Source organism: Ornithorhynchus anatinus, chromosome 18 (assembly GCF_004115215.2).
Source record: "Ornithorhynchus anatinus isolate Pmale09 chromosome 18, mOrnAna1.pri.v4, whole genome shotgun sequence".
Lineage (NCBI taxonomy): Eukaryota > Metazoa > Chordata > Mammalia > Monotremata > Ornithorhynchidae > Ornithorhynchus > Ornithorhynchus anatinus.
The window spans coordinates 27633807-27657711 of record NC_041745.1 but is presented as its reverse complement, the minus strand read 5'-3'; the positions used below and the strand labels follow the sequence as shown (position 1 = coordinate 27657711).

Below are 23905 nucleotides of genomic sequence, written 5' to 3'. Positions count from 1 at the left end.
GTTTAGAAAATTCCTTAAAAACCAAAGACTTGCATGCAGTGATAATTTTTTTTAACTTGTATTTCTGGTAGGTTCGGTCACAGTGTACTGTCATTGAATTAAGGGTAGCCAAAAATATTTGCTATAGGAAAAAATGCATTTCCATTTGGAATCAACACATATTTGAGGTCATAGTCTCCCCAGAAATGAGGCTGTAGGGAGTGACAGGTGAAATGGTTTAAAGTCATTTCAGTTTAGCAGTTCACAAACGCTGCCGAGTTACACTGAACAGAAAGATGGCACAGTCTCTTACTTGATTCCATCCAGATCTTTTATTGAGTTCAATTTGAGCTCATCCTTGAAAGGAGATTTAAAAAAAAGAAAAACCCACTCTCCACCTGTGCCCTGAATTACCTGTTGGAAATAGGGGCGGGATGGCAGCAATGGGCCCGGAAAGGAACGAGGCAGGGGGAGGAGACCCGGCTAATCATCGCATCTTCCTTATGCCTCAGAAGGCTTGAGGAAGCCGCCCCAGTAGCCCCACTATTAAACAGGTTCTACAGCTGTCCTCCAGGGATCTTGACGTAGTGGCTAGAGCACGGGCCAGGGAGTCAGAAGGTCATGGGTTCTAATCCCAGCTCGGCCCCTTGTCTGCTGCTGTGACCATGGGCAAGTCATTTCACTTCTCAGGGCCCCAGGGACCTCATCTGGAAAATGGGGATTGAGACGTCGAGGCCCACGTGGGACGGGGACTGTGTCCAACTCGATTTGCTAGTGTCCACCCCAGTGCTTAGCACAGTGCCTGGCACGTAGTAAGGGTTTAACAAGTACCATCGTTATTATCGTCTGCAGAGTGCAGGGAGCTGGAGGAGGAGAATGAGTCTCCCGCTCATCAGACTTTGAAAATAAAAATGGCAAAGGCTCCCAGTGGAATAGCCGGAGATCCCGTAGGCAGTCCCTAGACTTTCCTTATCTCCACTAAGTCACCCGGAGAGGCTGAGAGGGCTCACTCCTCCTGATAGGTGGCAAGCGATCATCCAGTTTCCTCCTTGTACCTGAGCCCTGCACTTGAGTTGCCAAAGCTAAAACACTGCTCTGCCTTAGAAAGTAGAGACCATGATTTAAATTCTAGACCCGATTTTGTGTGTGTGTGTAGACTTAAGTTTTTAAGTAATTTCCCTTGCAAAACTTAGTTTTAGAAAAGCTCTAAGAACAAAGACATTTCAAATCACTTCCAAGAAGGCAGTCAGACCTTTGTAGAGGCCCCGAGGTTGGTCTCCTCCTTGATTTCAAATTTGAATGGAGTTATGCAGTTTTCCATCCTTCAGGTTTACTTAGCTTTATTATTTTCAGTCCCAAGAGTGTGGTTAGAATCTCGTTACTTGTGTCGGCAGTGCCGTCACTTCAGAAATAATCGATGGTGTGTTGGCTAAGTAAGTCTGATGACAAGTTGAAAAAATACACTGAATTCCTTTTGTCTCTTAAGCTCACCTGACTTAACTCAACCACCTACTGAAAGGGGATTTAGTTGGTAAGTCATTGATAATTGCAGATCAGGATGGCAAGGGTTTGTATAGTAAAACACACAGACACAATATCTTCCTTACAGTTGCCCTAAAATCACCCAGAATAGGAGCAGGGACCAGGACAAGGATAAAACGGGAAAAACAGAAAAACTATTCAAGTTCCTGAGGGGAGCTGGGAGCTGAGTCTGATCAATCGCTAAATATAGTGCTCATCACATAGTAAGCATGCAGTAAATACGAACGATTGCAGGGTTTTGTGATAATGATTGTGATCCATTCATCTATCAATGGTATTTACTGAGCGCTTACTGTGTGCAGAGCAAGGTATTAAGCACTTGGGAGGGTATAATGCAACAGAGTTGATACACACCTGCCCAGCCCAAAATGAGCTTACAGTCTAGAAAGATAACTACTTTCTATGTGCCAAACAGGACTAGGTGCAAGATAATCAAATCGGACACAGTCCCTGGACCACATGGGGCATGGCTATTTCACAGATGAGGAAACTGAGGCACAGAGACTTGAAGCGACTTGCCTAAGGTAACCCAGCAAGCAAGTGGAATGGCTGAAATTAGAAGTCAGGTCCCCTGTCACCCAGAACCCACGCTGTGTCCAGTAGCCACACCGCTCATTTTTTCGACACAGTTGAAGCCCTAACTTTAGGAGAGTGTAGATTGTGACGTTAAGCCCAGTTTAAATTCCTAGAAAATATTAGAACCCTAAATGGCAACCCGGGTCAGACAGAATAGCGGACTGGATAGCCCAGTGAAATGGCAACATCATTAGAGTCAGCCAAGTCATGCAGGGGCAAAATTAACACTGGGAGCTTTCCATATCTTAGAACATCAAGACATGCTATTCTGTCTCTGACAGAAGGAAAGGGATGCTTGAGGGGAGCTATGTGAAGTTGGCCTTCCAGAACATCTATCCTAATAATTTGGAATGTCCCATCTAACGTGCCTAAGTTTCCCTCTAGAAACCCACCTCTCCCTTGACTATTTCCTATGTCCAGTCTTTCCCATGCAAACAAATTTCCTCAAGCTCCATACTTGCCAAATGAACAACTCTTTCCTCTTATTTTCTTTAAACCGACCTCCCTCCATTTAAGGAAGGAATCTTAATCTGATTTTTTGAGGGAATTACCAAATTTAGCAAATAACCGCCCTCACCCTGGAGTGGCCAAATTTGGCAAACAACCATTCTGACCTTTCCTGTTTATAAATTTCAGCCCTGTCCCATTTCAGCCTCTGGCTGTCCAGACTGAAAAATCCACATCCGCCACTTCCCTGCTCCATGACTTTGGGCAAGTCACTTAACTGCCCTGGGCTTTAGTTACCTCATCTGTAAAATGGGGAATGGATACTTGTTCTGCCTCCCCCTCTGACTGTGAGCTCCGGGTGGGAAAGGGACTGTGTCCCTCTCGGCTGTTAACTCATTGTGGGTAGGAAATGGGTTATATAGTTATATTGTACTCGTCCAAGCCCTTAGTACAGTACTCAATAAATACGATCTACTGACAGTCTAATTGTATCTAGTCCAATGCTTATTCAGGGCTTGACACATAGTAAGCACTGAGAAAATACAATAATAATAGTAATAATTTTCCATAATTGACCTCATCTTCCCAGAATCCAGAAAAGAGTTGACCCAGCCAGGCTCGGTCCAGATCTTCCCGGCTCCTGAGGTACAAACTGAAGTAGAGTGCTCTAAAGTAATCAATCAACCAATCAATCATGTAGCAAGGGAAAAGCTACCAGATTCACTGCTCCCTATATTCGTGCCAGCAACTCTTCTTAAGTAATATTTCTCTGATTTTCTCAGCTTCCTTTCTGTATAGCCTATACTCATTACTGTCTCGTGCTTTAATTCACAATTTCCGAAATGCTATAAAGTTCATCACCCTGGAAAATTAATGACAGCACATTTGGAGAATCCCTGAATCTAAAATATAAGTAGCCTTGGGGGGAATCAGCATCACAGTGTGGAGATTTTGCCCCTGAGTCGTTTGAAAAGTAATTTGAATGCTTAACTTTGATAATGAAGCATTTACTGGGCAACCTCACGGCTAGGCGTACTGAATCCTTCTAGAGTGTGAGCCTGTGTGGGCAGGGATTGTCTCTATTTGTTGCTGAACTGTACTTTCTAAGTGCTTAGTACAGTGCTCTGCACCCAGTAAGCGCTCAATAAATACGATGGAATGAATGAATCTGAAATAGTCCTGCTACGCATTGGATGGAAAATGAAAACCCAACCCTGAGGAGAAGCATTCTGAAACATTTGGCAGCATGGAGGCCTGAAAGTCATCAGCTGCTGTGGATCAGGAGCCTACCTGAATTATACTTTCCAAGCGCTTAGTACAGTGCTCTGCACACAGCAGATGCTCAATAAATACGATTGAATGAATGAATGAAAAAACCTTAGTTATCTCAGCCTATTCTTAGAAGGGAGGCATAAGCTTTGCTGACAATCTTGTGTGAAAGGTTGAATCACTCACAGACTCTCATCCCAATTCTAGCCCTAGATATGGGTTTTCTGTGACAAAATTCCAAACGCTGGAAAATATGGGGTGGGATGGAGTTTAAAGATACGGCCCAGCTTTCGAATGTGCAATTAAGATTTTTTTTTCCCACCTCTCACTTTTGAATCTCACAACCAGCATTTTGAAGAAATGGGCTGTAGTTGGAAAATCTGTAAAACGACAATTGCCACATAAGGGAATTTATGCCCTAGGGTGATGACTGGGTCAAACCTAAACAGTATGTAAAGGGTTTGGATCTAAGTTAATGTTAAAAATCGAGTAAATCCTATGAAATCGAAACGTAAGCGCTCAAGGTTTTTCTTAAATGTTTCTGTTTCCGGAACCATAGAACAAGCAGTGTATATACAATTGAATGAATAAATGAATGATGTACGCCTTCCCCTCTACTCTTGTTGCCCACCCCCTGACCACCACTCTACCTTCCCAAGCGCTTAGTACAGTGGCCTGCACATAGCAAGTACACAAGGAACTTGATGAACAGCTACAGAAGACCACAAATGACACAATGCAAAGCATCAACGTTCATCAGTCCCTTCTTGCAGGTTCTTGGTAATGAAGTCGGGACTGAGGCAAAGCTCAGCCATCATTCTCAAAGGGAGACTCCATTTGTTATAGCACTTATTTATTCACATTAATGTCGGTCTACCCCTCTAGACTGTAAGTTCATTGTGGGCAGGGTTCGTGTCTGCTAATTCTGTTGTGTTGTGCTCTCCCAAGTGCTTCGTACCGTGCTCTGCACGTAAGTTCTCAATAAATATGACCGATTAATCGATAGCATGCTAACAGTTTGATTTAATCTCTGCATCTCTCCTGGAGCTTTCCCTGGGAGTCGGAAGGACCTGGGTTCTAGTCCCGGCTCCACCACTTGTCTCCTTTGGGACCTTGGCCAAGTCACTTCACTTCTCCGTGCCTCGGCGACCTCTTCTATTGAATAGGGATTAAGACTGTGAGCCCTATGAGGGACAGGGACTTTGTCCAACCCGATTAGCTTGTATGGACCCCAGCGCTTAGAACAGTGCCTGGCATATATTAAGTGCATAATAAATACTATTATTATTATAAAGAACCTATAATGTACAAATTTTGGCTTGGGGTTCCCCAGTTTGGCGTGGGTTCTTCTTTGGCAGCTGTGGCTACCAACTCTTCCCGTACCACCCCCGACCCAGCCCCCATGCCCTTCTAGACTGTGAGCCCGCTGTGGGCAGGGATTGTCTCTATTTGTTGCCAAATTGTACTTCCCAAGCGCTTAGTACAGTGCTCTGTGCACAGTAAGCACTCAATAAATATGACTGAATGAATGACTCTACTATATTGAAGTCTCCTAACCACTTAGTATAGTGCTCTGCACATAGTAAGTGCTTAATAAGATTGATTAATTGATCGAAAGTGCCATGGCATGGTACTTGGGCAAAACATGAGACCAGCCTGGCTTAATGGATAGAGCACAGGCCTGGGAGCTAGAAGGACTTGGGTTTTAATTCCGGCTCCACCACTTGTCCGCTTGGTGACCTTGCTCAAGTCACTAAACCTCTCTGTGCCTTAGTTACCTCATCTGTGAAATGGGAATTAGGACCAGGAGCCCCATGTGGGACAGGGAATACGTTCGATCTGATTAGCTTCTATCTACCCCAGCGCTTATTACAGTGCCTGGCACATAGTAAATGCTTAACAAGTACCATTACAAAAAATTTGGATCTTGGGCAGATTCCTGTGGGTCATAATTCCAGGGGGGACTGCAAAGCTCTGACAATGGATAGACGGAAAAATCCCTGCCCAGCTTTTCTAGATCAATCAGGCAATGGTACCCACTGAGGCTAAGCCCTTACTTGCTTGAGCATTATTAGATCATGCCCCCACCCACCACCACAAGGCTCTCTATCAAGTCCCTTACACCCCTGGAGAGCAGCCAAACAGTCCTTCGCCTTCATGACCGGCCAAATTGCAAATTACAGGCCGGGCTCTCACCCCTACCCAACTCAACTGACTTCTTGGAAAAATCAAGCAATTTTTAGAGAGCCGTAAAAAAGAAACTGTATATACCACCAGATGCATTTTTCGATTCATTTCTTTTCCCACCCCGCTGCACTGAGTTCTTTGAAAAAACCAAGCGGCTTTTAGAGAGCCGTAAAGAAACTGCATATTCTACCAGGTGCATTTTTCACTGCCCCCACCGCTGAACTGAGTTCTTTGAAAAAAACAAGCAGTTTTTAGAAAGCCGTAAAGAAACTGCATATAGCTCCAGGTATGTTTTTCGATTTTTTCCCCATCTTGCTGCGCCGAGTTCCTTGAAAAGATCAAGAGTCCTTTGCGAGCCATAAAGAAAGTACATATATCATATATACAAGCATTTTTTGCCCACAAAAAAAGAAGGAAATAAACTAGGAGAAAGGGACCAGTGCAAAAGGGTTTTTTGATATTTTACCGTCTTATATGGAAAGCATGCAACGGGGTACTCCCAAATCAACGGTTCTACAGTCGTCGTTACATTTCATCGTACAGGCTCGCGGAAACCTTGCCTAGAAACCCTTAGTGGGTAATATACTCACAAGCCCACCCTCTCCCCTTCAATAGTCCCCATGACCTGGAGAGCAGATTGAGAAAGTAAAAAAAGGGCCAAATGTAGAATCGTGACATCGTAGTGCTTTGAGCCATGTGCAAGGGCTGATTTTCCACAGTGCATTTGTGATAAACGTTTGGGGCTTTAATGGTAAGGAAAAGCATTTGAATCCCCCCGGCCCGTCCAATCTCCTCCCCATCTTCAGACAGGTAAGAATGTGTTTCTTCAACTATTCTCACTTCCCAGCCCTGGATGGCCCTCCCCTCATCATCCTCACCCCGCCAAAAAAAAGAAACGAAGGCATTTTAGGTGGCTTGGTCAAAGTGACATCATTCTTGTCTGTCCGTCTCCCCCGACTAGACCGTGAGCCCGGCAAAGGGCAGGGACTGTCTCTGTTACCGATTTGTACATTCCAAGCGCTTAGTACAGTGCTCTGCACATAGTAAGCGCTCAATAAATACTATTGAATGAATGAGTGAAATCATTCGTGATATCTTCCTCGTGTAGATATTTCTCATCTTCCTGCTGCAGCACCAAATCCTCACCTTAGCCAACAGCCAGTGCTATTGAGCCATTGTGCCAGGAGAGATTTGGGAAAATGAACAGAAAAATTATTCGGCGCTTAAGTATAAATCCCGTGTTGGCTGGCGCGGAGGGGAGGGGGGATCCAAGCAAGTGGAAGCGGTGTCGTCCAGTGGATAGATCCCGGGTTTAGAAATCGGAAGGACCAAGTTCTAATTTCATTCAATAGTATTTATTGAGCGCTTACTATGTGCAGAGCACTGTACTAAGCGCTTGGAATGTACAAATCGGTAACAGAGAGAGACAGTCCCTGCCCTTTGACGGGCTCACGGTCTAATCCTGGTTCCACCACTTGTCCGCCGCGTCCCTTCATTTGGGCAAGTCACTTCGCCTCTCTGTGCCGCGGTTACCTCACCCGCAAAATGGGGATTAAGATTGTGAGCCCCAAGTGGGACACAGACTGTTTCCAACCTGATTAGTTTGTATTTACCCCAGTACTTACTACTGGCACATAGGAAGCACTTAACAAATATCATTAAAAAATCAACCAGTGGTTATTATTGAGTGCTTACTGTGTGCAATAAGTGCTGGGAAAAGTACAATACAATATAGAGTTGGTAGACAATCCCTGCCCACAAGGAGCTCAATGCCTAAAGGAATACGCCTTTAAACAGGAAAACAACAATGAGGTGGTTGATTCTTATTTCTGATTTGTTTCTTTTACATGTCAAATGTCAACACAGTGGCAGTCTAACAATGTCATCTGAATGGTCATAAATTGCAGAGCATAAAAAGTATTGTCCTTCGCCCAGGAAACTCACCTAAATATATAAAGAACATCCAACTCTCCAAGGAAAGACTTTTTTAAATTATGGTATTTGTTAAGCGCTTACTATGTGCCAGGCACTGTGCTAAGCGCTGGGGTAGATAGAAGCTAATCAGGTTGGACACAGTCCCTGTCCCACATGGTTCTCATAGTCTTAATCCCCATTTTACAAACGAGGTAACTGAGACACGGAGAAGTTAAGTGCCTTGCCCAAGGTCACAGAGCAGACAGGTGGCAGAGCTGAGATTAGAACCCAGGTCCTTCTGACTCCCAGGCCCATGGGAGTCACCTGGAATTATCACCTTTGCCTTTCTTTATTCATTTGTGCCTTTGAAAAACGTGTAATAAATTGCCCATCATTTCCATCAGTGACTATTCCCCAGCAAGAGCTCTATTATTAAATCAGATTTTTTTGTCTGATAGTGCACAGTTTTGTGAACTTATTATATAAACCAAGATCTAAGAATTTTTCTTATAGTCATTACCATGATATTTGCATTTTTCAGCAGAGGGATGGGGAAATGATAGAAAATGAAATACAACTATGACTCAAAAGAGATGAGAAATGTCTAAGGCAGGGAGTGTTAGAAATAACTGTCTAGCTGGCATTGAAGACATAAATCTTCTAAAACGAAAGATCCATACTCATTTGATTTCTTTCGCTGGGTTGTTTGCCAAAATTGTATCTTGGAAGTTGACACGGAGATCTTTTCAGAAATATATTTTGGGTGCCTTCTTTATTACGACTTAGCTTGGAAGAATGGGGATGTGCTCTCGGTCCTTGCAGTCAAGTTAAAATCAATGTTCAAGGTCTGTTCCACAACGGAAAAGGTTAATGAACACTGATCTAAGGAACGCTACTATTGCCGTGTTCGCTTTGTGTGAATTCATCAATCATATTTATTGAGTGTTTACTGTCTGCAGAGAAATGCACCAAGTACTTGGGGGAGTCCAACATAAACAGAGTCGGCAGACATGTACCCCGCAGAGAAGCAGCGTGGCTCAGTGGAAAGAGGCTGGGCTTCGGAGTCAGAGATCATGAGTTCGACTTCCGGCTCTGCCACTTGTCAGCTGTGTGACTGTGGGCAAGTCACTTCACTTCTCTGTGCCTCAGTTACCTCATCTCTAAAATGGGGATTAACTGTGAGACTCACAGGGGACGACCTGATTACCCTGTATCTACCCCAGCGCTTAGAACAGTGTTCTGCACATAGTAAGCGTTCAATAAACAACTCTGATAGATTTCTGAGCATTTATAATAATGTTGGTATTTGTTAAGCGCTTACTTAAATACCAACATTATTATAAATGCTCAGAAATCTATCAACGTTGCTTATTGAGCGCTTACTATGTGCAGAGCACTGTCCTAAGCGCTCAGGAGAGCACAGTGCAACAGAATTAGAGGAGACGTTCCCTGCCCATAATGAGTTTAGGGAACTAGTTCATCAGGGCCAACGTGGAACATATGAGTAAAACCAAAATCGGTTGAAAAGAACCCAACAGATCTCTCATTCTTCTGTTATAGTTCAGCCCATCGATGGAATTTGAGTGCTTACAATCTGCAGAGCACTGTACTAAGCGCTTGGAAGAGTACAATAGAGTTGATAAAAACAAACCCTACCCTCGAGGAATTTACAATCTAGTCGGGGAGACAAACATTAAAATAAATCACAAATAGGGGAAGCAAGGATGTCTACATAAGTGTTGACACAAGTAAAAATGATCCTGTGTTATTCAAGACACGCTTAATGCTAGGTGAGGATTCATATTCTCTGAAGAGACAGGTCAGCCAGTAATTCATTCATTCAGTCGTATCTACTGAGTGCTTACTGTGTGCAGAACACTGTACTGAGTGCTTGAGAGAGTACAATACAACAGAAAACAGATGCATTCCCTGCCCACAGTGAATTTACAGTTTAGAGGGAGAGACAGACATTAATATAAATAAATTATAGATATGTACCCAAGTGCGGTGAGACTGGGATGGGGGGATGAATGAAGGGAGCAAGTCGGGGCGACCCGGAAGAGGAGGGAGAAGAGGAAAAGAGGGCTTAGACAGGGAAGGCCTCTTGGAGGAGGTGTGCTTTCAATAAGCCTTTGAAGGGAGAGAGAGTAACCGTCTGTCAGATTTGAGGAGAGAGGCAGGCCAGAGGCAGGACGGGGGCCAGAGGTTGGCGTTAACTCTGGGTAGAAGGGTTGACAGCAGGAGTGAATGCTTAAAGTTTCTATTTCCCTTGAGGTACATCTTGGAGCTTCCAAAAGGTATCAGCTGGATGGATTACTGAAGCTTCCTCATACTCACTGGAGGAGGAAGTGTTTAGTGAAATACTTGGAGGAAGGGGGTGGATGTGGTTGGGCGTGTTTGCATCAGCTACTGATTTTTGGTGAAGATTTGAGGTGGGCAGGGAATGTGTCTACCAACTGTCTTACGTTGCACTCTCCAAGCGCTTAGTACAGTGCTCGGCACACAGGAAATGCTCAGTAAATTCCATCTATCGATGGATTCTGGATAATTCTCAGGTAGCAGGGATGCAGTAGCTGGAAATCGTTGCCTATCTTAAACACACCGCCTGCGTGGTTCAGTGGAAAGAGCAGAGTTGGGAGTCAGAGGTCATGGGTTCGAATGCCAGCTCTGCCGCTTGTCAGCTGTGTGACTGTGGGCAAGTCATTTAGCTTTTCTGGGCCTCAGTTACCTCATCTGTAAAATGGGGATTAAGATTGTGAGCCTCACGTGGGACAACTTGATTACCCTGTATCTACCCCATTAGACTGTAAGCCCGTGATTAGACCGTGAGCCCGTCAAAGGGCAGGGACTGTCTCTCTCTGTTACCGATTTGTACATTCCAAGCGCTTAGTACAGTGCTCTGCACATAGTAAGCGCTCAATAAATACTATCGAATGAAATGCCATGTACTGAGTGCTGGGGAGTGTTCAATATAAAAGTTGATAAACACAATCCCTACCCACAGAGAGCTTACAAATCTTCTCTCCTAGCATTACTCTTTCTCAAGGGTGCATTGGGGATTCGCTAATAGACCAGATCCTTGTGGATGCCTTTCAGTACTGTTATAAATGCCTCTGCAGACCTAATCCCCTCGATAGCCCAACGCTTTTGCTTTTCTAATACTTTCCATTTTATCAAGAAAGCTAGCTATGCTAAGCCTGAAATGATAGGTTTTCCAGAAGACAGAGAATGGAATGTGGAAATGCCGATTTCCAGAAAATTGGAGGGTAAAATGGGTTTAAAAAAATGGGTAAAAACAACTTATTGGGTGTTTTTTACAACCTGATTTGAGGAAATATTTAGAAATAGCAAGTGGCGGGGAAAGGAAACCATCTCTTGGGAATCATTAAGATAAGACTGAATTTTCCGATCTCTTTGCTCTTTAGAGTCTGTTTCGGATGGACAGAAAAGTAGCCCCCTTTTTACAGACAACTTCTGCAAAGTGTGTGGGGCAGTGCTGCAGTTTGAGTCTCAAAGGATTTCTCATTATGAGGTGAGGAGAAAGCAAAGGTCCTGAGGTCCTCCTGCTGGTTGGTTGGTTTTTATGTTGATGCTCCCTTTTTAAAAATGGTATTTGTTAAGTGCTTTCTATATGTCAGGCACTGGGGTAGATACAAATTTATCAAGTTGGACACAGTCCGTGTCCCACATGGGGCTCACTGTCCTAATCCCGATATTACAGATGAGGAAACTGAGGCCCAGAGTAGTGAAATGACTTGCCCAAGGTCACACAGCAGACAGTGGCGGAGCTGGGATTAAAACCCGGGTCCTTCTGAGTCCCAGGCCTGTGCTCTATCCACTAGGCCAACGCTGCTTCTCAGTGAGCCTTTCCTGGATGCACAGCCTTGTACTAGGCATTTGGATCCACAGAAATGAAAGACTTGTGCCCAGTCTTTAAGGAATTTATAGTTGGCACAGTTCTTTCAGTTCATACATTGGCTTTTAATTTCCAATTTTTCGTGTACACTTCCCAGCCCCCAGTACAAAGCTTTGCACAAAGTAAGCATTCAATATTCATACCGATGAATGGTTAAATTAAATTTCAATGGAAAACCAGAAAAGGGCTGAGTTCTGTAACACATAAGGCTGTTTAATCCTTTAGTTTGTGGAGATTGATCTATGGTGGTTTCACTCAGAAGGATTGTTTCTCTGCTCTCTTTTCAGGGTAAAAAACATGCTCAAAAAGTTCGACTTTATTTTCAAATGCGGGGGGATCAAAAGGACGCAGAAATGCCTGACAAGAAATTGATGACTGATGCTTTGAATTTTCAGGTAAGCGTTTCACCTTGATACTGAGACATTAAATACATTCAAGAGTTGTTGAACTTTTTTTATAAGTGAGATTGTCTTTGATTTCAGATGGATGGGAATGGAGTAGTGGACACAAACAAGTTTTGTGATCTCTGCAACATGATTTTTAGTTCCCCTGTTGTTGCTCAGTCTCACTATGTGGGAAAAATCCATGCCAGAAAGCTGAAGCATTTATCAGGTGATCAAGCTCAGACGTCTCCACTGAATTCTCAGCCAAATAAGGGTAAGACCCCCATTTACTTAGTAATCCCCATCCCAATGACCATTCGTTTCACTCCTTTTCAGTCATTTTGCCAGATTCCCTCCAGAATCCTGGAGCTGTTCATTATTTTGGTAGAGAATTGCTTTGAGAGTAATATATAACTGTGGTCTTTAAGTGCTTACCATGTGCCAAGCCCTTGTACAAACAGGGCATCAGGTTAGACATAGTCCCTATCCTACACAAGACTCACTACCTACATAGGAGACAGGTATTGAATCCCTATTTTACAGATGAGGAAACTGAGGCACCAAAATACCCAAGGTGAGACAACAGGCAAGGGGCAGAAGCAGGATAAGAACCCAGGACCACCGACTCTCAGGACCCTGCTCTTCCCAGTGGACAGACCATGCTTGCTCTTCAAATAATAATGTTAATAATGGTCACATTTGTTAAGTGCTTACTAGGTGCCAGACACTGTAATAAGCACTGAGGTAGATACAAGCAAATCAGGTTGGACACAGTCCCTGTCCCACATGGGGCTCTTAATCCCCATTTTACAGATGAAGAAACAGGCCCAGAGAAGTGCAGCGTCTTGCCCAAAGTCGCACGGCAGACAAGTAGCAGACTTGGGATTAGAACCCAGGATCATTCTCTTTCCACTAGGCCATTCGTCTGATCCCTCCCCAGTGAATTTAGAGATAATAATAATAATGGTGGTATTTGTTAAGCACTTACTATGTGCCGAGCACTGTTCTAAGCGCTGGGGTAGACACAAGGGAATCAGGTTGTCCCACATGGGGCTCACAGTCTTAATCCCCATTTTACAGATGAGGGAACTGAGGCACAGAGAAGTTAAGTGACTTGCCCACAGTCACACAGCTGACAAGTGGCAGAGCTGGGATTTGAACTCATGAGCCCTGACTCCAAAGCCCGTGCTCTTTCCACTACGCCCCGCTGCTTTGTTTTATGACCTCCACCCCCACTTTGTGGGGCTGCTTGTTTAATATACAAAGTGAAAGAAGGTGTTTTTCTCTGAAGTGAAGTGTTTCTCTAAGAAAACATGGCTGGCCTGGGCTAAGATGCCTCCCCTCCCCAGTCTGAAACAGAACCAAATTAGAGGTTTCCACCCATCCGATGCTACTGTCCTTCCCTCGTGATTGTTACCTTTGGTTTCCCTTGCCAGGTGTTCTTCAAATTCCATTTTGGCCCACCAGATTCCTTATCTGCCCATAACCTGTCACTCTTTCTAGACTTCGCCATTCTCTTCACTTGGATAAATTTTCCAGTTAAGGACAATCTAGTGACCTCTTTTCCCCTGTCCATTAGCCACGCAGGGTTTCCATCCGGTTGCCTCGCTTTTGCGTTCTGTGGCACACATTCTACCAGGGCCTGTAAAACGGTGTGGTTTTTAAAAGCCTGTTAGCTTCTCGATTTGTTGATTTTAACTACTCCTTTCGGCTTCTTCTATGATTAGCATTTTTTTCTTTGTAGTTTGCTTTTCAACTGTAAGCTTACCTGGTGCTTTAGTTAATCAGTCGTGTGTATTGAGCACTTACTGTGCGCAGATCACTAGGCACTCGGGAGAGTGCCCTACAACAGAGCGTTGCTGCCCACAACAAGCTTACAGTCTAGAGTCTACAGTCTAATGCGTGAGCCAGACAGTCGAATAGATGCTCCTCACCTGAAAAACGTCCTTCGTTTTTGTTTCACTAGATCCGACCGCTATGCCGTCGGCTACGCCGGAATCCCAAGAACCCAAACCTGAGCGGCCTTCTCTGGATGTGACTTCTGAAGAGACCTCCCCCTCGCCCTCATCCCCCTCCACCAATACTTTGGATTCGAATGATCCAGAGAAAAACTGCGAGCTCTGCTCAGCGTCATTTAACAGTCCGTTAATGGCCCAACAGCACTACGTTGGGAAAAAGCACAAAAGGAACGAGGCCCGGAAGAAGATGATGGAAGAAATAGGGCCCGGGGCTCTTCCCGAAGAGTCCAGTGCCAACGGTAACAAGCCTTTTCTGGGACACCCTCTTGAATAATAATATTGAATAATAATTATTATTATGATGATATTTGTTAAGTGCTTACCAAGTGCCAGGCACTGTACTAAGCAAATCGGGTTGGACACAGTGCCTGTCCACATGGGGGTTCGCTGAGAGTTTGTACATCGATATCGGTGCATTTATTCATTCAATAGCATTTACTGGATGCTTACTGTGTGCAGAGCACTATACTAAGCCCTTGGGAGAGTACAAGAGAAGCAGCGTGGCTTAATGGAAGAGTCAGAGGCTTAGGAGTCAGAGGATGTGGGTTCTAATCCCGCCTCCACCACCTGACTGCTGTGTGACCTTGGCCAAACCACTTCGTTTCTTTGTGCCTCAGTTACCTCATCTGTAAAATGGAGATTAAGACTGTGAGCCCCACGTGGGACAGCCTGCTTATCTTGTATCTACCCCAGCGCTTAGAACGGTGCTTAGCACGTAATAAGTGCTTAACAAATACCAACGTTATTATTATTATTATTATTACAAAATAACAATAAACAGGCACATTCTCTGCCCACAACGAGTTTACAGTCTAGAGGGGGAAGCAGACGTTAATAGAAATAAATTGCAGATATAATGAATCACGGATATAATAAAGAAGTTACAGTTATAATAAAAGAGCACTGGTCGAGCTTAGAAAAGGAGTCAAAGAAGGACCTAAGTGCAGATATAATGAATCACGGATATAATAAAGAAGTTACAGTTATAATAAATAAAAGAGCACTGGTCGAGATTAGAAAAGGAGTCAAAGAAGGACCTAAGTGCAGATATAACGAATCACGGATATAATAAAGAATTACAGTTATAATAAATAAAAGAGCACTGCTCGAGTTTAGAAAAGGAGTCAAAGAAGGACCTAAGTGCAGATGTAATGAATCACAGATATAATAAAGAAGTTACAGTTATAATAAATAAAAAAGCAATGGTCGAGCTTAGAAAAGGAGTCAAAGAAGGACCTAAGTGCCGGCAGGAAATCAAGCTACAAAGACCGGAGTCCTCCCAAACACATCTGGGGGAAAAACACTTTTATATAGGTCTCATCTTCATGGAGAGAGGGAGTGGGGGATGCACCCTTATTTGGACATTTCGACAAGAAGACCTGGAGAATAAGGTGATAACACAGGTGGGGATAAGGTGACAACTAGGAGGAGGGGGTTCAAGGGGCGGGAGACTGGGGCGGGCCGGCCGGAGCCCCTCCCCGGCTAACTCAGTCTGAGCCCCAGAATCAAAGGGGTCGGCATGTAGAGCTGGACAAGCTCTCCCCATTGTGGACACTGAGCAGGCCTCTCTTTGGACTCCTGGTTTCGTCTGAGTTTGCTTGTTTTCGTGAAGGTTGGTTTGTTTCTGTTGTGTTTGTCATCTGACCTCCCAAACAGTCTCAGCTCAGTGACTCACTAAGGAAGGTGGGCCGGAGGGGGAGTTTCCTTTATTATTTTGGGTATTGCCTTTTTGTCCTTGTCCCTTATGCTGGTTTCCGTTTCACTGCTCCTAATGGGTCTGTCTCCAGTCCTCCCTCCACTCACCCATCCCATTTTAACCAGTCAGCGGTGTTTATTTAGTACGTACTGGGTGCAGAGCACTACACTAAGCGCTGGGGGAGTACAGTACAACAGAGTTGGTAGAAAGGCTCCCTGCCCACCACAAGCTTACAGTCTAGAGGAGCAGAGATTTATTCATAGTTGTGGGTTCTTCGAAGGGCAGGGTATACCAATATACACTTTCCCAGTGCCTACTCCAGTGTTCTGTACACAGTAAGTGCTTAATACACACTTTTACTTCTACTAATAATAATGATGGCATTTGTGAAGTGCTTACTATGGGCAAAGTACTGTTCTAAGCGCTGGGGGATACAAGGTATCAGGTTATTCGCTCATTCAATGGTATTTATTGAGGGCTTGCTATGTGCTGAGCACTGTACTAAGCGCTTGGAATGGACAAATCGGTAACGGATAGAGACAGTCCCTGCCCTTTGACGGGCTCACGGTCTAATCGGGGGAGACGGACAGACGAGAACAACGGCAATAAATAGAATCGAGGGGAAGAACATCTCATTAAAACAATAGCAGATAAATAGAATCAGGGTGATGTACATCTCATCAACGAAATAAATAGGGTGATGAAGATATAGTCAGTTGAGCGGACGAGTACGGTGCTGAGGGGAGGGGAAGGGAGAGGGGGAGGAGCAGAGGGAAAGGGGGGAGAAGAGGGTTTAGCTGAGGAGAGGTGAAGGGGGGTAGAGGGAGCAGAGGGAAAAAGGGGGGAGCTCAGTCTGGGAAGGCCTCTTGGAGGAGGTGAGCTGTAAGTAGGGTTTTGAAGAGGGGAAGAGAATGAGTTTGGAGGAGGTGAGGAGGGAGGGCGTTCCGGGACCGCGGGAGGACGTGGCCCGGGGGTCGACGGCGGGATGGGCGAGAACGGGGGACGGTGAGGAGGTGGGCGGTGGAAAGAGAGAAGGGAGGAGAGGTAGGAAGGGGCGAGGTGATGGAGAGCCTCGAAGCCTAGAGTGAGAGGTTGTCCCACGTGGGGCTCACAGTCTTGACCCCCATTTTACAGATGAGGGAACTGAGGCACAGAGAAGTGACTTGCCCAAAGTCACGCAGCTGACAAGTGGCGGAGCTGGGATTAGAACCCATGACCTCTGACTCCCAGGCCCGGGCTCTTTCCACTGAGCCACGCTGTTTAGGCTGTGAGCCCGTCATTGGGTAGGGATCGTCTCTATCCCAAGCGCTTAGTACGGTGCTCTGCACATAGTAAGCGCTCAATAAATGCTATTGAATGAATGACTACTACTACTAGAGAAGGAGCATGGCCTTAGTGGATAGAGCACGGGCTTGGGAGTTAGAAGGACCTGGGTTCTAATTCCGGCTCCGCCACTCATCTGCTGTGTGACCTAGGGCAAGTCACTTCACTTCTCTGACCCTCAGTTCCCTCATCTGGAAAATGGAACTCTGAGCCCCATGTGGGACAGGGACTGTGTCCAACCCAATTTGCTTGTTTCCACCTCAGTGCTTAGTACACACGTAGTAACCACTTAAACACCATCATTCTTATTATTTTTACTGACATTCATTCTATTCACATCTCCCTCATCTTCCCCCCAAGTGCTGAGGGCAAAATAAGGCTTTCGTGGGTAAGAAAGACCTAGCAGGGAAGGAAAAATGAGAGAAAGGGGTTCGAGAGGATTAGGGTGGTGTATAAAGGCTACTAAGGGAAGGAGTAAACATCGCCAAGATCCGCCCTTTCCTCTCCATCCAAACCGCTCATCCTACCCCGACTGGTTGACCGCATCAGCCTCTTTTCTGACCTCCCAACCTCCTGTCTCTCCTCACTTCAGTCCATACTTCACTCTGCTGCCCGGATGATCTCTCTACAGAAACGCTCTGGCCATGTCACCCCACTCCTCAAAAATCTCCAGCGGTTGCCCATCAACCTCCATACGAGACAAAAACTCCTCCCTCTTGGCTTCAGAGCTCTCCGTCACCTCACCCCCTCCTTCCTCACCTCCCTTCCCTAGTTCTACATCCCACCCCGTACACTCCGCTCCTCTGGGGCCGCTAACCTTCTCGCTGGGCCTCGTCCTCGCCTGTCGCACCGTCGACCCCTGGCCCACGTCCTACCTCTGGCCTGGAATACCCTTCCTCCTTAAATCCATCAATCACATCTCCTCCCTTCAAAGCCCTACTGAAGGCTCATCTCCTCCAGGAGGCCTTCCCAGACTAAGCCCCCCTTTTCCTCTGCTCCTCCTCCCCTCCCCATCTCCCCGACCCGCTCCCTCTGCTCTACCTCTCCTCCCCGCCCCACAGCACTTGTGTATATATATACATATCTATAATTCTATTTATTTTCATTAATGCCTGTTTACTTGTTTTGATATCTATATATATAATTCTATTTATTTATATTGATACTATTGATGCCTCTTTACTTGTTTTGATGTCTGTCTCCCCGCTTCTAGACTGTGAGCCCATTCTGTTGCTGAATTGTACTTTCCAAGCGCGTAGTACAGTGCTCTGCACACAGTAAGCGCTCAATAAATAGGATTGAATGAATGAAAGAGCACGGGTTTGGGAGTCAGACCCGTGTCAGCTGTGTGACTTTGGGCAAGTCACTTCACTTCTCTGTGCCTCAGTTACCTCATCAGTAAAATGAGCATTGAGACTGTGAGCCCCACGTGGGGCAACCTATAACCTTGTAGCTACCCTAGTGCTTAGTACAGTGCTTGACACATATTATAATAATATTTACAGGACTCATTAAGCACTTGCTGTGTGCCAAACACTGCCCTAAGCGTTGGGGTAGATATAAGTCAGTCAGGTTGGAGTGTGTCCACACAATCCCTGCCCCACATGGGGCTCACATTCTTAATCCCTATTTTACAGATGAGGTAACTGAGGCCCAGAGAAATTAAATGACGTGCTCCGGGTCACACAGCGGGTGGAGCCGGCATTAGAACACAGGTCCTTCTGACTCCCAGGGCCATACTCTATCCACTAAGCCACGCTGCTTTCGCTTAACGAATACCACAATTATTTTTATGATGGCATTTGTGTCTATTCTGACAGTCTCTTCTCTCTCTTTCAGCCCTTGGCGTGGGTTACTACGTATGTCCCATTTGTAGTATTACCCTCACATCTATGGAAATGTACCAGGCCCATTTGCAAGGAAATAAGCATCAGATTAAGTAAGCCACTTTGCCCAAATTGTTCCTGTGCCATTTTCTTTGGACCGTTTGATCCTCAGAAATTTTCATCGTGCTCACCAATTTAGCTTCCCTGCGAATATTATTTTCCCTTCTTCGATTGCTAGGCGGGGGCAAGACCTTCTGTAACTCAGAGACTGCATCAACATCGTCCATGATTTTATCACAATTTCTCCAAAACTTAATTCATTTAACCAACTTTCTAACAACCCTCAGGTGGTAGAAAGACATAAGAAAGACGTGAGGCTTTTGGAGCTGCAAAGAGCCTAAATCTCCAGAAGCAAAAGACAGATGCCATCCAAGAGAAGGAGCGTAGACTAGGGGATAGAGCATCGACCTGGGAATCAGAAAGACCCGGGTTCTAATTCTGACTCCACCATTTGTCTGCTATGTGACCTTAGTCAAATCACTTCGCTTCTCTATCTTCAGTTTCCTCAACTATAAAATGGGGATTAAGACTGTGAGCTCCACGTGGGACAAGGACTGTGTCCAACCTCATTACCTTGTATCTACCCCACCGCTTAGTACAGTGCTTGGTACCCAGAAAGCGCTTAACAAATACCATAAAAAAAAGGAGAATGCAAAAAAGGCTGCTCACAGCAGCTCCTCATATTCCAGCAGCCCGATGGCCTAGTTTGGGAGACAAAATAGAACTTAGGCCTTATAGCCCTAACTATCCAGTTCTGTTCAAAAGATTCCCTGGGGTCTAGTATTGGAGATGGGTTTAGAGATAGAAGTGGTACTTAACAGTTGCATAACATTTTGACCCCCCCCACACACACTCAATACAGCGGGGTCTGGCAAATTACCAACTGAGGTAGGCCAGGAAAGTAATAGCCATCTGGGAAGCTCGTGGACCCTGTGCTCGGACCCGTTAGCACTAGGCTCGGAAGTGACTCCGGAGCCTCCGACCCTATCCAGAGGACTCCCAGGCAGGTTGGGTCTCAAACTAAAGAAGGCTTCCAGGAATTCCAAAGAGAAACAGCAACAGAGCCACTTGTGTGCTGTGTGACCTTGGATAAATCACTTAACTTGTCTGGGCCTCAGTTACCTCATCTGCAAAATGGAGATTGAGGCGGTGAGTCCCAAGAGGGGCATGGATGTTGTCCAAGCCGATTAACCTGTATCTACCCCAGTGCTTAGTACGGTGCCTGGAACACAGTAAGCACTTAACGAATTCCTTAAAAAAAAAAAAAAAAGTCCAGTGGAACCAATTGGCACTTGCATTGGGTTTCAGAAAGTGACTGGTTCTCTGGGTTTCCCTGCAATAGCTGCCACCTGAGAAACGGGAAGGTTTGCACTTCCCCAGATGGAGCCTCAATCAATCGATAGCATTTATTGAGCACTTACTGTGTGCAGAGCACACCACTAAGCACTTGGGAGAGTACAGTACAACAGGGTCGGTAGACAACGTTCCCTGTCCACAAGAAGCTTACAGTCTAGATGGGGAGACAGACATTAACACAGATAAATTACCGACACGCACATAGCCTCAGCAATGCGCTTCAGATCGCAGTGCGTAAAATGTTCATCGGAGAGATCTGTGGATAACTAAGACGAGACACTTTAAGATGGATTAACTGTCTTGTCATGACAGGAGACGGCACATATCTCGTAAAACGGCAACACTTTATGTAAAATTGATGGGCCACAGTGCTCTCGTGTTTCATTTGCAATGTGGAGAAGCTGGGTTTCTTAAAAATGCAAGCATTTTCTGTTTATTTCCCGCTTCTCAGCAGATGTTTCCCTAGCTGGTCTTTCAGGTTTTAAAAGCTTGGGAACTGAAATTTCCTGAGCACTATTTTAGTCACACTCAAGTCCTTTTTTCTTGTGGAGATACAGCCAGTAGTTCTGCGTCAGCAGTGACTTTGGAGTCCTCAGTCCCAGCCGTCCTACTGGAAACGTGGAAGGTGTTCAACTCATAAGGTTTTCACCACCAACACAACTCCGCTAACAAATTCATTGGCATCCCAACTGAAAACTGACAGTCTTGGTTTTTGTTCAACATCCATCACTGGTTCCTAAGCATATTCATTTGACCGGTCTGTGAAATAGATTTTGTTTCATCCAACCCTCCTCGAGCCTCTTAACCCCGCTTGTGGTAAACGTCATAGCAGTTACGGGAGGGGAAATTGAGGAATGTGAAGATGAAAGAATCTGTCCTTGGAGCCAAGGAGGAAGTCAAGGGAATGTAGCTGACCCCAAAATCTGATTCACCTGTCATAGGGACTCAACCCAGAGAAGGTATCTGAAGAGTTGATTGCTCAGTTTTTGAACTACATAGGGAAATTCAAACCGGGCAACACAATTCTGGTGCTCCTCACCTATTCCAACCAATCCCTTTTGTATCTAGACTTGACCCCAGAAAGGTGGGGTCAGCCATGTCCAAAATAATTACCACCACCATAATAATAATGGTAGTTGTTAAGCACTTTCTGTGTCAGACGCTGTTCTAAGCACTGGGGTAAATACAAGTCAATCAGGTTACAGTCCCTGGCCCACAGAGATCTCACACTCTTATCCCCATTTTACAGATGAAGAAAATGAGGCACAGAGAAGTGAAGTGACCTGCCAAAGGTCACCCAGCAGACAAGTGACAGAGCCAGAATTAGAACCCAGGCCCTTGTGTCTCCCAGGGCTGTGCTCTATCCACTAAGCCACGGGCCATTTCCAACCTAGACTCTGGTGGGTGTTTTTGATAATGCCAACTGTTGGAGAACTGGGTTTGGTGGGTGTTTATTCCTGTTACAGTCTACCTATCGGTCCTGTATGTTCTTGTATTTTATATTTTAGATTCCTGAAGCCTGGCTTCTTGCACCGTATGTCAAAAAAAACCCTTTCAGTACAGCCTAATTTGGTAACCAGAACCTTTCTCCTCTGTTTCAGAGAAACCCTGGTTGTCAACCTAATGAAGAATTCAAAGCAAACCTATGACTCCTTCCAAGACGAACTTGCTGATTACATTAAGGTACAGAAAGCCCGAGGGCTAGAACCAAACACTTATTTTAGGAAAGCGGTGGAGGAGTTGGAAAGCTATGAATATGAGGAGGAGGGCTTCAGCGGGCATGAAGATGGCGGGTTTGATCGGACACTCCCGTTCGAGCGTTTTGAGGCCTTTCCGGAAGCCTGCACCCTATACCGTACGGTTGAGAACCGCCCACCTCATCGGTCAGCGGGTCAGGACAACCAGTTAAGACTTGAATCCCTGACCCAGTGTCAATTCAGCAAGGACTCTTTGAAGGCCCGGCCCCCTCACCACGAAGACACTTGTGGCCCCTCGGGCCTAAAATCGGAGGACGCTATCCATATCTCTTTGGACAACCGCTCCAGTTCCTACCGAGTAGGACAGAAGTTCCAACGGGAACACCACGAAAGGAAAAGGCATCGAGAGGAGGGAGAAGAGAAGGAAAGCGATGCGCTCCCCAAGCAGAAAAGGAAAATGCTCGCCGAGAGAGGAGATCCAGGCAAGGATCACCATAAGATGAGGAAGAGGAGGACAGAGACAGACTCTGTCGATGGAGAAAAGTCAAAACACAGGAAGGGAAAAAGAAACCAAGAAGTATCTACGGACAAAGGGGACCGAAAACACAGAAGAGATAAAAAGAAGGAAACCACGGAAGGACGAACAGAAGAGGAGATGCTTTGGGATGAATCCATACTCGGATTTTGAAGCTGCTTTTTCTAATTTGACCCAGGGGAATGATTGAGTATGCAGTTTGAAACATCTCCTAAACCCCCTCTAAAATGGAGAAGGACCTTATGGTTGCACTTTGGATCCATTTCACCAAAACACATTATTGCCTCCAAAAATGCTACCTGAGTTAGCTCTATTTTTCTTCCCAACGTGTCATTGATACTGAAATTTCTTACCCTTGGTATACCATATATTTAAAGGAGATCCCAGAATACTGATAGATTTACTTCATGGTGGGTTGTTCTCTTTGTTTTAAGGAAAATATGAAGTAATTTAAGTTTCATTTCTTTACTTATTTGTAATGTGCTTTCCAGATCCGAAAGTAGAGAAAAGCAGTGGTCTTTCATATTGTATTTGTACAAGTATAAAATTGTTAAATATGGTCTCTCCTAGTCCTGACCCTGATTTAATTTACATTCAGGAAATTTTGATATTAAAGAGCTCTAAGTTTCTGTGCTGTCCTATGTAAGTGACCTGAAATGAATTCCCAATCATTGATGATCATCTTTCGTTTCTGCCAGGCCGTGTTATATTTTATATAAGAAGTTTATTCCTCTGGGAAAGATTTCACTGGAGGCCACAGGTATACACCAACAATGACATTAAAGAATGCCTCCTTGTTCTCCCTCTTAGACTGGAAGCCCCATGTGGGACAGGAAGTGTGTCCGACCTGATGAACTTGTATCTGCCCCGGCACTTAGAACAGTGCCTGTCACATAGTAAGCACTTAACAAATACCACATTACTAATAACAACTTTCCAAGGTCAACAAAATGTAGTAAAAGTCACACCCTGCCCTCAAACGATTAGGCTGACATTCCACTACTCTCATCTTCACAATCAGCTTTTGAACATCCCTGCTCTGCCATTTGTCAGCTGTGTGACTCTGGGCAAATCAGTTAAATGCTCTGTGCCTCAGTTACCTCATCTGTAAAATGGAGATGAAGACCGTGAGCCCCATGTGGGACAACCTGATAACCTTGTATCTACCCCAGCGCTTAAAA

At 45.1% G+C, this 23905-nt stretch overlaps 1 protein-coding gene across 2 annotated transcripts in view; it reads left to right on the top strand.

Annotated features, from left to right (window-relative positions):
* KRCC1 (lysine rich coiled-coil 1) overlaps positions 1 to 23353 on the top strand; it is a 29068-nt gene extending 5715 nt beyond the window's left edge. The window contains exons 1-7 of one of the 2 annotated variants that reach the window (XM_029083459.2): positions 2992 to 3189; positions 11340 to 11446; positions 12118 to 12225; positions 12313 to 12487; positions 14180 to 14470; positions 19090 to 19189; positions 22094 to 23353. In XM_029083459.2, the coding sequence (XP_028939292.1) occupies positions 12157 to 12225; positions 12313 to 12487; positions 14180 to 14470; positions 19090 to 19189; positions 22094 to 22877 (1419 nt within the window). In that variant the 5' untranslated portion in view covers positions 2992 to 3189; positions 11340 to 11446; positions 12118 to 12156 and the 3' untranslated portion in view covers positions 22878 to 23353. Of the gene's footprint in view, positions 1 to 2991; positions 3190 to 11339; positions 11447 to 12117; positions 12226 to 12312; positions 12488 to 14179; positions 14471 to 19089; positions 19190 to 22093 lie in introns of those variants that run through there. The other variant, XM_029083457.2, reaches the window with a different exon arrangement.
* Positions 23354 to 23905: the final 552 nt, after the last annotated feature.